The sequence below is a fragment of the Euprymna scolopes genome, chromosome 13 (genome assembly GCF_053919585.1).
Source record: "Euprymna scolopes isolate OS-2025 chromosome 13, ASM5391958v1, whole genome shotgun sequence".
Classification (NCBI taxonomy): Eukaryota; Metazoa; Mollusca; class Cephalopoda; order Sepiida; family Sepiolidae; genus Euprymna; species Euprymna scolopes.
This window is the reverse complement of record NC_136494.1, coordinates 35,121,616-35,134,441: the sequence shown is the minus strand read 5'-3', so window position 1 is coordinate 35,134,441 and position 12,826 is coordinate 35,121,616. Positions and strand designations below refer to the sequence as shown.

At 39.5% G+C, this 12,826-nt stretch overlaps 1 protein-coding gene across 1 annotated transcript; it reads right to left on the bottom strand.

The window, feature by feature from the left end:
- Window positions 1-12,090: 12,090 nt before the first annotated feature.
- Window positions 12,091-12,588, bottom strand: LOC145292392 (uncharacterized). Its single transcript, XM_080138720.1, has one exon. The coding sequence runs from the start codon at window positions 12,586-12,588 to the stop codon at window positions 12,091-12,093; it is 498 nt and encodes a 165-aa protein (XP_079994846.1).
- Window positions 12,589-12,826: the final 238 nt, after the last annotated feature.

Sequence of the window (12,826 nt, the reverse complement as noted above, 5' to 3'; positions counted from 1 at the left end):
ATAGACGCAACAGTAAAGACGTCACGTTTTTTTGTTTTTTTTCACATTCTTTTCTTCCTTTGTGGTATGGGTTCGAGCCGGCCTGCCTACTACCACTTTTTTTTTTTTGCTCAACACACACCTCCAAACACACCTCCAAACGCTGAGCACCCATGCTAATTATTTATGAAGAGGTAATATATAGAATGATATAAACTATATCTTTCAGTCTTAGCCCAATATTACTTGAGTTTATGTAATACAACTATCATGGACAGAATTAATATATATATCTATCTTCATTTATGCAAATTTAAAGCCATTCTTTTAATGGCTCCCTCCAGCATCTGTTTCATCCCGTTTTTGCATCTTTACACGAAAACTTATATAACAGATGTAAAAGGGGAGAGAGATATTAAGTAAGTTTATGTCCTTAAATGGACAGTTTTTAGTAATCGGTAATGATAATAAACTTTCACCTGCCTTCATGAATGAAGAACTACAACTGCCGTGATAATGATCATTATTGGATAGAATAGTAATGTTGATAGGTTATCGTCGACAGGACGATTGCTACTGCTGTTTTCAATCTCTAAAAAAAACCTTGTGAAGCACATGTTGCTGCTGCTGCTGCTGCTGCTGCTGCTGCTGGTCGTTGCTGTTGCTGGCGGCTGTGGCAGAAGGGCTACCATCCGTAGTTTACCGAAATTGAAATGATTGAGATTGAGGACTGTGTCTGCTTATATAATATTTGGTCATCTGTTGCTGTTGGTGCATTGGGTTATTTGATTTACCGATACCTTGGATGGAATGCACAGCATGAAACAGAATTAGATTTGTTTCAGTCACATGCATCAGGTCTGTCGAAGTGATTGTCTCCAGTTGATTTCTTGGATATGACAGCATAATTTAAATAAGAAAACCAAACATTATCGAGTTTGATTTTTTACTAAATTCATCTTCTTTATAATAATAATAATAATAATAATAATAACTAGCATGACCTGTGGAAATTCCACAGGGGACTCATTCATATGTAATATATTGATGTTGGCATTCTGTAGATGTTCAGTGTAAATAGAGACGCTCAGATATTATTGTAGCTTTTTGTTAAAACTGCAAAAGTATTTATCTAAGCTAGCACGAACGCCTAGCAAATCCCGGTTATAAAGTATGCTTAAATATGATATTTTAATTCTTGCAGATTTCGTATACATTATTATAGAGTTAATGTTTTATCGATTTTTATATATTATAAAGTTGTGATTTCAAAAATAAAAAAATATATTCATATGACTTGGGTGCATTAGCTTGAATCAAAACCGAAATAAAAACTTATGAAAACATATATATATATATATAACTTGAGTTCCTTCAGCCATAATCGAAACCGAAACCAAAACCTATGAAGAATTCTTGATAAAATTATTTATAAAAAAATAGATTACTGGAGCGCCATCAGTTATAATTGAAACCAAACCTTATGAAGAATTTTTGATAAAATTATATAGAAAAAAAATAGATGACTTAAGTGCCATCAGCTATAATCGAAACCGAAACCAAAACTTATGAAGAATTCTTGGTAAAATTATTTATAACAAGAAATGAAAGTACATAACAATTAAACGACCCGGATGTAAGCGTGACACAGAAAATAACACACACGCGATCGTATTAATATATAGATGATAATAATAATTTTTTTTTTGCGTTTGTATCACCATAAACTGACACCACACCAAATAAGTGAGGAGGGTCAAGGAGGATGGGAAGACCAATAAGAGAGATCACTAACGGGATCTCTGCTGGATGGGGCAAAGAGGACTGGGACATTGAGGGAGTCTTATTGCAACCCAAATTCCAGTGACGACTAATGGTTGCTACAAACGAGAAGTCAACGGTCAACGGCTATTGAGATAATGCAAAATAATCTGCAAAAGTTATTGAAAGAGGTGGTGAATATTAGAAATCTGAGGAGACTTGTCTTTCAGACTCCAGGGAACACCACAAAGAAGAGAAAACAGAAGAAAAGAAGAGAAATCTTTGATGTAAACCTGTGTGAAAACTCCTAGTGAGTTAATAAAAAAGTAGTAGTAGTAGTAGTAGTAGTAGTAGTAGTAGTAGTAGTAGTAGTAGTATCTGTACGTAGCTGGCGCTACTCAGGAGTAAAATAAAAATGACTGATGTAAAAATAAGATGTTGACAAACATTGCATGTTCACCATCACGCCGGGAGTCGCCAAAATGTAGAAACATTTAAAACAATAAAATTCTAACATTTAAAAACAACTTTATTTGTTATCTTTGTTAGTAAGAATAATGAAACGGGTTAATCATGGAAAGTGTTCTTGTGTGCAGATGTTGATTAAAAAAAGACAAGTTGATTAAAAAGACAAGTACTGGAGGATGAGAAAGAGAGTTTGTGTGTGTGTTGCATAGAAGTCCGTGTGTGGAGATAGCCACATTGGCTTGTTTGTATTCACGTCTAAGTTGAACCCCAAGCCCGACGGCTAGGTGAGTTCTGTTGAGTCCCAAGAGACAAGTTGGGGGGTGGGGACAGGTCCATTTCCCGTGGAGTTGTTGTTAGTCCATGATCTAGGGAGAAAGAGAGAGAGAATGTGTTGCTTGTTTAACCTTTTATAAACTTGATCATGTGAATGAGAGCTAGCTTCTGATTGGACAACCAGGAAGGAAGTGTATTTAAAATCTCCAGCTGCAAGAATTTACTCCTGCTTGTGTATGTTGACTGACTCTAAATAATTGTGTACTTCTTACTCCACACGTTGGTATTTGTTGCTAGTTGCATTTCAGTGAAAAGAGAAATGGAACTGGAACAAATATTTGAAGGAGGACACGAACACGCGTGTGACGGGTATAAAGAGAAGTATATTTTATTTTTGGGACAGGAAGAGGAAAAGGGATTATGAGATTACAATGTAAAAGGGAGATAATCATAAAAGGGTCCATGATAAGAGTTAGTGTACTTACTTTCAACACCCCCACTTGCTCTCAGCATATTATTTATTTATTTATTTATTTATATTTTTATTATTTTACAAAAACAAAGATATGTGAGGGCAGATTAGCATCAGTTTAGGGTCCAAATAAAAACTTTTAAAACTTGTCCAACTTCGTCCGGGTTGGAGGTTTTGTCATGATGTTAGCGATCATGTCTGCTGTCGGACAGTAAATTAATTGTATTTTGTTATTATTCAGAGCTTCTCTGATAAAATGGTATTTAATGTCGATGTGTTTATATCTCTACTGATGAATCGGGTCCTTAGAAAGCGCTATAGCGCTTTGACTGTCTCCAAATATTTTGATGGGGACGTGTTCTCAGTGTGGATTCATTTCCTCCGTTTGGTTGTACCCTTTTGCAACAAACCTGGCCTTGTATTTAAGGGACCCGTCGGCGTTTTCTTTGATTTTATACACCCATCTACCGCTTAATGTCGTTTTACCTTTGGGTAAGGGTGTTAGATGGTATACATTGTTTTCCTTCAGGGAGTTAATTTCTTCCCACATTCCTTGGATCCAGTGGTGTGTCGCTGGGGAAGTCACAACTTCTCTATAAGTGCGAGGTATGCCGTGTGCGGCCTTGTAGCAGTAGTCAGTGTCGATTAATGCGTGGCTGCTCCCATCCTGGACTACCGTCACATAGTCTTCTAGGTAGCTGGGCATTTTGTGCTCACACGTTGGGTATCTTCTCATGCAGTAGTTTCTACTATAGACTCGGTTTGTTTGTTGGTATTGAACTGTTCAGGGATTTCCTTAACTTTAAATTTTTTATTAAGTTTCTTGGGGGAAAATTCGCATCATCATCGCTTGATGAATGGGTTTCTATTTGAGTGTGTTGGTCGTTGGTGTTGTTGGTGAATTTTACGAGTCTGTGTTTACTCACTTTCCCATTTTCTGGGTGGTAGATAAGATATCCAGGGCTGTTTCTGTCGTATCCGACGAAAATTCCCCTCTGGCACCTTGGGTCTAGCTTTCTTTTTATGTTGGAGTAGGCATAGCAAGATGAACCGAAAATGTGCATCCTTATTAAGTCTGGTTTTCTCCTGGTCATTTTGTAGTAGGGTATCTGTTTTAGACGGTTATTGAAGCATCTGTTCTGTATAACTGCAGATGTCATAACTGCATAGCTCCACAATGTTTTCAGTAAGCTGCTTTCTATGATAAGGCATCTTGCCATTTTGGATAGAGTTTGCCAGTTTCTTTCGGCCGTTCCATTTTGATGAGGCGAGTATGGCGCTGAGGTCTCGTGTTTTATGTTGTTACGGCGGAGTAGTTTTCCAAAGTCGTTTGACTTGAACTCCGAACCATTATCCGTCCGACCTCAGTATTTTTATTTTGCCATATGGGGAAATATCTGCAAGGAATTTTTCGGTGGCAAGTGTGACGTCACTTTTGTTTTTAATAAAATATACAAATACGGCGCCAGAAAAGTCGTCAGTGAATGAGATGGCATATTTGTTCCCGTTTAAATCCGCTGGTTCTATAAGGCTGGCTAGGTCTGGTAGTAAATGCAGAATATTTGTCGTTCTTTTATCGGGAGATTTATTTCTTTTCTAGGGAAATTTTCCTTGGATGCAGACGTTGCAGTTTTTGTTGTTTGCAGTCTTATTTTTTATTTTCATCCCTTCGACCACATTGGGTAGTTTTGTTATGTTGTCATAATTGCAATGGCCGAGTATTTTATGCCACGTGTGGATATCGTGGTATTGATGACAACTGTCTTCTGCATTTCCTTCATCCATAGTTTTTAGGAAGTATAGTCTATTGCGCACCTGTATTTTGAATTTTGTTCCATTTTTATGTTTTAGTATATTCCCATCTTCTTCGAAAATAACTGTCGCTCCGTTTTGGGTCGCAGTTTTCACAGAAAATATATCCTGTGGATATGAAGGTATAAGTAGTGCCCCTTTTAGGATAGTCATAATGGAGTTTCCGCTAATGTCTAAAAGGCAGACTTAAGCGTCTCCTGTTTTTAAGGCTAAGCCACTGGTTTTAGTTCCGTCTGCCAACTCCATGTAATGGTTCTCAGAACAGAATATTGGGTCGAAATTCTTAAATTTCTTTGCATCTGTTATAATATGCGAAGTGGCCCTTGCGTCGACTAGTAGGTTCGTATGTGGTATTAAGTTCCAGGTATAGTAGTAGTTCTTTGTTTTGAATGTGAAGGAGTTTTCTTCAGTGTCGCCTGCCTTTTTCATTGTATCTTTTCGCTTATAAAGGCAGAACTCCCTTTTATGGGTGTTACTTTTACAGTAACTACACCACTGCTTCACTGTTTGTGTTTGTTGTTGGGACATTCTTTCGATAAATGTCTTTTTCCGCCGCATATGTAGCACAATATTTCACGCTTGTCATGGTGGTGACGGCTCTCCATCATATTTTCTGAAAAAGATGATGTCAATTTCATCACTTCATCACTGTTCGACTGGATTTTATGTTTCAATGTTTCGTCGAAACCATGGAGCTCTGTTTTAAATTCCAGAAATGTTATTTCTTTGTTGCTGTGTGTCACATAAATCGAAAAAGGGTCGTAGCAGCTTGGTAGTCCTTTTAATATCATGGCGATAATTAAGGCATCGTCAACTGTTTGCCCGGCATTTCTCAGAGCTGTCAAAATTTTCTCAGTTCTTATCACGTATTCTGTGACGCTTTCGTCTCGTTTCTTTTTGAGAGACGTGAGTTGGGTGTACAAGGAGATTACCCTTGGTTTTCCTTTGCTTGCGTAGTGTTCGCGTAATATTTTTAGAGCTTTTCTCTCATTATCTGTAGCTTCTCTCATTATTAAGGATAAACTTTTGTCATCCAGAAACTGTACAAGTTCGGTGTAAGCATCTTCATTTCTCTCTGTGTCGCTTTCGTTTCTATTAGTGTATACACCTAAAATGGCGTTTTTTAGGCCGAGCGTGCGGAAATGACATAAACATTTTGCCTCACAAATTTCGTATTTGGTTTCATCTCCGTCAAATAAAAGTCTGTTCCATCAGCTCCCATTATCTCTCCTGGGCATTTCAGTGAAAAGAGAAAAGGAACTGGAACAAATATTTGAAGGAGGATACGAATAAGCATGTGACGGGTATAAAGAGAAGTATATTTTATTTTGGGGACAGGAAGAGGAAAAGGGATTATAGGATTACAACGTAAAAGGGAGATAATCATAAAAGGGTCCATGATAAGAGTTAGTGTACTTACTTTCAACAGTATTATGTGTATTAGATAAAGTAAGACGTCTCCACACTGCTGGCTTTCCTCTACCATATAAATATGCCCAGAAGGAAAACCAACGTTTAATAAAATGTATCCATATGAAATGGAAGAGAAAAGGAAAATTAAATGAAGAAAAAATATTTGATCAAACTCCTGCTTTCCCACGACTAGATTCAACTGAAACTTTCCACCGTCTGTTCTATCTCTCTCTCTCAAAACAAAAACTGCCGTTGTGCTTTCATCTCGTCCTTTTCATAACAGTTTCTGTCCTCTTATACAAATCAATGCTACATGTATATAATCGAGCCTTCTACAAATGAAGATTTTTTCTTTCTCCTTCCCCCCTTCATTTTACCATCCGACAGGATAGAGGCGTACCTGTTTGTGTAACTACTTTATTTCTTTCACCACATAATCTATTTATTTCATTACATTTTAGACCACACACATCCCTAACGTAGGAAGTCGACTAGTAGAAGTAAAAATGACTGACTTGTTTATGAAGAAACAGAAATGAAATGTGAAAAATTTTCCCCACTCTTTGTCTGTGCCTAAATCAAAGCGTAGATTCCATGAACAAAGCTTCTTTCTTAGAACTGCACGCCTGTGGAACTCTGTTCCGTCTGCCTGCTTCCCACCTGACTACAACCTGGATGTCTTCAAGTCCAATGTTAACAAATTCCTAATGAACCGCCCTCTTAAGTAAACACTTCATTAAATCTCCACAGTAACGTACTGTACTTGCAATAACCCTTATCCCTGAGTGGCTTCCGGGCCTTGATAAGTTGTGACTAAAAAAAATTAATTTCTGTGACTTAAATTTCGTCATCAAATTATTTTGTGAAACAAGGAGTTTTTAAAATTCGTTTGGTACTTGACGTTAGTCGCTTATCAATTGTTGCGGACCAGGATATAAATACCCTAAACTCGCTACAAGAAAAAATAATGAAACGAATTGAATGAATAAAACACAGAACTCAAATGCTGGAATAAAATAAACATGTCGTTTATTTTCTGTTGAGAAATGATGGTCTTCATGTACACATGTTCATTCAGCCGTTGACGACTACGCACGTGGAAGGAATAGAGAAATGCGAAGTGGCAAGCCGGCTGTAGAAAGAAAGGGTTAAACTCAGTAGAAAGTCGCGCACATGTCTGTGTCGATGGGCCAAAGCGAAGGGGAGATAGAGAGAGTAAGTCAATCCAGTTCATGGAGAGGAAAAGCGTATTAAATGTGCTTGCGCTTGCCCCACATTACAGTAGCAAGAAAAGTGACATTAGAACATGCGGTCAGCTCGTTGACTAAGCAGGTCGAATGCTGGTCCAGACGCAAAAAGAGGAAGTTGACAGGTTTTGTTGACTTTTATACTGGGGTCAGTGTTCTGACTGCGCATGTCTGGCTTTCACTCTAAAGGAAGTGACGTTTCGCATGTGTGCGTACTTGTGCGCGTATGCATGCGTATATGTGTGTACGTTAGCGTGTGTGTGTGTGTGTGTGTGTGTGTGTGTGTGTGTGCGTATGAGGCCGTGTATATGCGTGCATGTGTGTGCGCGTACGTGTCGGTGTGTATATGTAAGGGAAAACATGTTCGAACAAGACTCCCCCTCCTGGGAAGAAAAAATATATATATATACAAGAGAAACGTATTTCGTTTTTGTTTTTTATGTATTTTTTTTTCAATAAGTTATATATTGTTTGAAATGTTTTGGCCAATGAACTTTTCGACCAGTTTTTGTTGTTGTTTTTTGTAATTTCTTTGTCCGTTTCTGAATGTGTATGTTCTTGTATTGAAGTTTTGTTTTTTTTTTTTTTTTTTATTACATTTTCACCCCAAACAAGGCACATTGCCACTTTAATGTAGGGGGCTACTATCAGGGGAAACATCTACTGGGGTACTATGTAGGGATTAGGGCAGCGAGATGTTGGTTCACGCTGCACTTGAACTTATGCATGTCAGTACAGTTGGGGAAGCAGTGACCTGGAATGGAATTCCAAAGTCTAGCAGTTCTGGGGAAGAAACTACTGGAGTAGAAAGATCTTTTACATCTAAGGATCTCTACAGTGTGGGGGTGGGATTTTGTAGCTTGTCGGGTCTGTCGAGGGTGTTCACGTCGTGGGGGCACAAGCGCTTGCAGTTCTTCAGAGCATTCACCATTATAATACTTGTAGAACAGGCAGAGGGATGCAACGTTTCGACGATGGGACAGAGGCTGAAGTTTTGATGCCAGTTTAGGGCCTATCAGATTTGCGACTCTCTTTTGAACCCTGTCAAGGAGCGAGAGACTAGTAGCCGATGCACCGGCCCAAATATGACAGCAATACTCCATACATGGGCGAATAGTGGCCTTATAGAGGTACAGGATACTTTCGGGTGTTAGAAGTTTTCTAGCACGGTAGAGAGAGCCCACCTTCCTCGCAGCGGCCCTGGCAATGCCCTCGATGTAATTGTTCCAGCTCATGTTTCCTGTGAACGTTAGGCCAAGGAGCTTGAAAGACGTACTCTCAGCTAAAGAGTTGTTGGCCATTGCTATAGGTGGTAGAGAAGGTTTCTTGTAATTATTGAATGAAACCAGTTTTGTCTTGGTGGCATTGAACGTTACCATCCATTTTTGTCCCCATTCCACTACTGATTTGAGGTCATCCTCTAGTGTTTCTGAGAAACATGTAATTGTTCGTCTATGAATGCAGGTTTAAGTCTGTCTATTGCTATAGTGTCTTTTTTTTCTTTTTTTAAAATAGTAAAATACTTTTTACTCCTGTCGAGAACTAAATAAGGTCCGGAATAGTTTGGACATAGTGGTTTTTTTACTGCGTCGTTCCTGATAAAAACGTATTTACATGTGTAAATATCGCTTGGGATGAAAATGTTCGTGTCTGGCTTTTTCGTCGGAGTAAATTTTAATTTTGACATTTTGTGTTTTAAGTCCGTTACAAAAGTTGTCGTTGGGGAAATGTCTGTATTGTTTACGCAGAATTGTCCTGGTAAAATCAGTGTTGATCCAAAAACTAATTCTGCAGGTGTGCTTTGCAAATCTTCCTTCACAGTGTTACGAATTGCTAAGAGAATGAGTGCCAAATTGTCTGACCAGTCTGATTTATTTTCGTTCATAGCCAAAGATGCTTTTAATTGTCTATGCAATCGTTCCACCATACCGTTTGTGCAAGGATGATAGGCAGTAGTCTTAATGTGCCTTGTTCCCAACAAATGGTTGAATTCAGTGAAAAGAGTTGATTGGAACTGTGAGCCCCTGTCTTTTGTGATTACGGAAGGCACTCCGAAAATTGCTATCCAATCTTGTAAAATCGCTCTGGCTATTGTTGTGGCTGATGTGTCTTTCACTGGTATTGCTGTTGGCCATCTGCTGAATCTATCGACTATAGTAAGGATGTGTGTATATCCTTTTGAAGTGGGCAAGGGTCCAACCAAGTCGATATGCACATGAGTAAACCTAGCGTCTGGTACACTGAAAGTTCCTGAAGGTGATTTTGTGTGCCTGTGAACTTTGTTTTTTTGGCAAGGAATGCAAGTTTTGGTCCAACTACAGATGTCCGTATTCATATTTGGCCAAACTAAACGTTCCGCTATTAATTTCACGGTGGCACGTTTTCCTGGGTGGGACAAATTGTAGAAATGCTGGAAAACTTGTCGTCTGAGGCTGGGTGAAATATAAGGGCGAGGGTGTTTTTATGAAACATCGCAACAGAAAGTTGTTGTTCCGAATGGTATCGGCATTTCTTTCAGCTTCAGTGAAGTTTTGTCCATTATAGCTGGGAGCGTGGTATCGGTTAATTGCTCTTGTGCTATTAATTCCATACTTAGTGGAGTGGAATTTAAAGAAGCAATTGTTGCACGAGATAAAGCGTCAGCTACAACGTTTTCTTGTCCTTTTATGTACCGTATATCGGTAGAATATTGGGCTATAAAGTCCAGGTGTCGAATTTCACATGGACCATATTTGTCGACATGTGTGTGTAGAGCAAATGTTAGAGGTTTATGATCCCTATAAATGGAAAATTTTCTGCCTTCGAGGAGATGTTTAAAGTGCTTAATAACAAGGTAAATTGCAAGTAACTCTCTCGAGAAAGTGCTATATTTTGTCTGCGCTTTGTTTAACTTGGCAGAGAAGAATGAAATAGGGGTCATTTTGTTGTCAGAAATTTGGTGGATGACAGCTCCTACTGCTATTTCCGATGCGTCCATCGTAAGCGTAAGCTCCGTTGTATCGCTATCTTGGATATAAGTGAGTTTTGTGAAGTTTGCCAAAGCAGTTTTCGATTGTTCGAAGGCCTGTAGTGCAGGTCCTTCCAAAACTAACTTTTGATTTTTGGTTCGTTTTTTTAACAAGTCCATTAAAGGTGCGAGTAACGTGGAACAGTTAGGCAAAAAACGTCGGTAATAGTTAATTATGCCTACAAAACGGCGTACTTGTCTGACAGATGTCAGTAGAGGGAAATTTGAAATAGCACTTACTTTGTCAGGCAAAGGGGAGATTCCATCCTTGTCAATTAAATGACCGAGAAATTGAATTTCCTGGTGGCCAAAAACACATTTATCGGTGTTTAGTTTAAGACCGAAATGTGACAGTCTTTCAAAAGTTTGTTCCAGATGTAGCCGGTGTTCTTCGAGGTTTCTGCTGGCGATTAAAACATCGTCCACATAAGCGAATATGAACGGCAGACCTCTGAAAACTTTGTCAATCAAATGCTGGAAAGTTTGACAGGCGTTTCTCAACCCGAAAGGCATCCTTAGGAACTCGTAAAGGCCAAATGGTGTGGTCAGTGCGGTTTTATGAATGTCTTCTTCCGTGACTGGAATTTGAAAATATGCCTTAACGAGGTCCAGTTTGGAGAAAACTGTGGCGCCTTGGAGTCCATTGGCGAAGTCGTGGATATGGGGAATAGGATATCTATCGGGAACAGTTTTTGCGTTTAAACGTCTAAAATATCCGCACGGTCGCCATGTGGTGTTGTCAGCTTTCTGCACCATGTGGAGTGGTGATGACAAGCACTTTTCGAGGACCGTATTATTCCCATGTGTAGTAGGTTTTGAAACTCGGATTTTGCCACTTTGTATTTATCCGGTTTCAAACGTCTGGGTGTTGAATAGACGGGCGGTCCTGTTGTCTTAATATAGTGCTTAGCGCTATGTTTGATGAGGTCCGTGTTTTTAAACGGCTGGGAAAGTTGAGGAAATTTTTGGAGTAACCGGCGGACGTGTAAATCTTTAGGTAAGGCAGTGCTGATTCCGGTGGTTAAAAATTTCGAGGTAGTTCCTCTCACTGAAATCTTCGTTTCGTTGTCTGTCAATGTGTGATGAGTCATGTCGACAGACAGGTTGAAATGGGCTAAAAAAGTCCGCCCCCAAAATTGGAGTAGTCACGCTGGCTATGGTGAAATTCCATAAAAAATTCCTCCTCATTCCAAGGTTCAAATTTAAGGTTTTTTCGCCAAAAGTGGGTATTTTTGTACCGTTGGCGGCTTGTAAATTGAAAAAATGGGTCCTGTTGGATGGCCATGCGGTGTCGGTATGACGCTGATTTCCGCTCCGGTATCTATTAAAAAGTTATATCCGTGAATTTTATCTCGGATATAAAATAGACAACCTTTTCTGTGTGCTCCAGCTACAGTCGTCATCATTACTGACTGGAAGGTTCGTTTCCCTGTGCCGGTTTTTTGAACGCGCAGGGTTTAGTGCATCTTCTTGCGTCGACGCCGAATCTTCTGTGGTAGAAACACACATCTTGTCTATGTCGTGACGTGGATCGGTTCCTGCTTGAACTTCTTCGCCTGTAATTTTGCCACGTGTCGTCGTGGTTTCTGTGAGAATATTGACGTGTTTGAAAGCTTCTCAACCGCCGACTTTAATTCTGCTAATTCCTCGTCTCGGTTTCAGTCAGGTTGCCGTTGGTGGGCATATACTTGTCGGCTCCAGGAACTTTCGTGAATTCTGTCGGCTATGTCGGCGAGCTTTTCTGTTACTGTGTCCTCCGACATTGGGGCGAGGATTTGTTTGGTAGTTGGGGGTAATTTACCCAACCATAGACTCTTCATTTTGTCGTCTCCCAGCAAGGCTTTCATGTGGCGAAGTAGTTGAGAAGGCGTACGGTTTCCTAACTCCACTTGTGTGAACAAGTTACGAAGCATGGCTTCGTTAGAAACACCGGTTCGTTGCAGGATTGCTTGCTTCAATGTGTCGTACGGTCTTTCCTCCGGTACATTTTCGAGGAAATCCGTGACTTCCTCAACCACCTCCAACGGCAGTTTTTCCACTAAATAACAGTAACGTGCTCGTTGTGACGTTACCCGTTTAGCGTCAAATATGGCTTGTAGTTGGATGAACCATATTTTTGTATTTGTCGGGTTGAAGGGTGGAATATTTGATGCCATGGTTTCGTTGGAGTCCGTCTGTTGTAGTTCCATTTTGTTTTGTTTTTTGTTTTTTTTTTGTTTTTTTTTGGTGTTGAAATGTTTATATTTCAATGTCGTGTGTGCGGTTTGAAATTGTTCCTCCTCGTGGTCGACAAGTTTGTTTTTGTTTTTTTTGTTAGGGAAAAATTGTTTTTCGTGCGTGCCGTGAATTTGTGTGGAAGGGTTTAGCTTACACCGCGTGTTTCGTTCCCTCATT

What these genes read in the sequence shown, in the direction of transcription:
- LOC145292392 (XM_080138720.1), bottom strand. Translation starts at nt 12,588, where the DNA reads ATGGCATCAAATATTCCACCCTTCAACCCGACAAATACAAAAATATGG.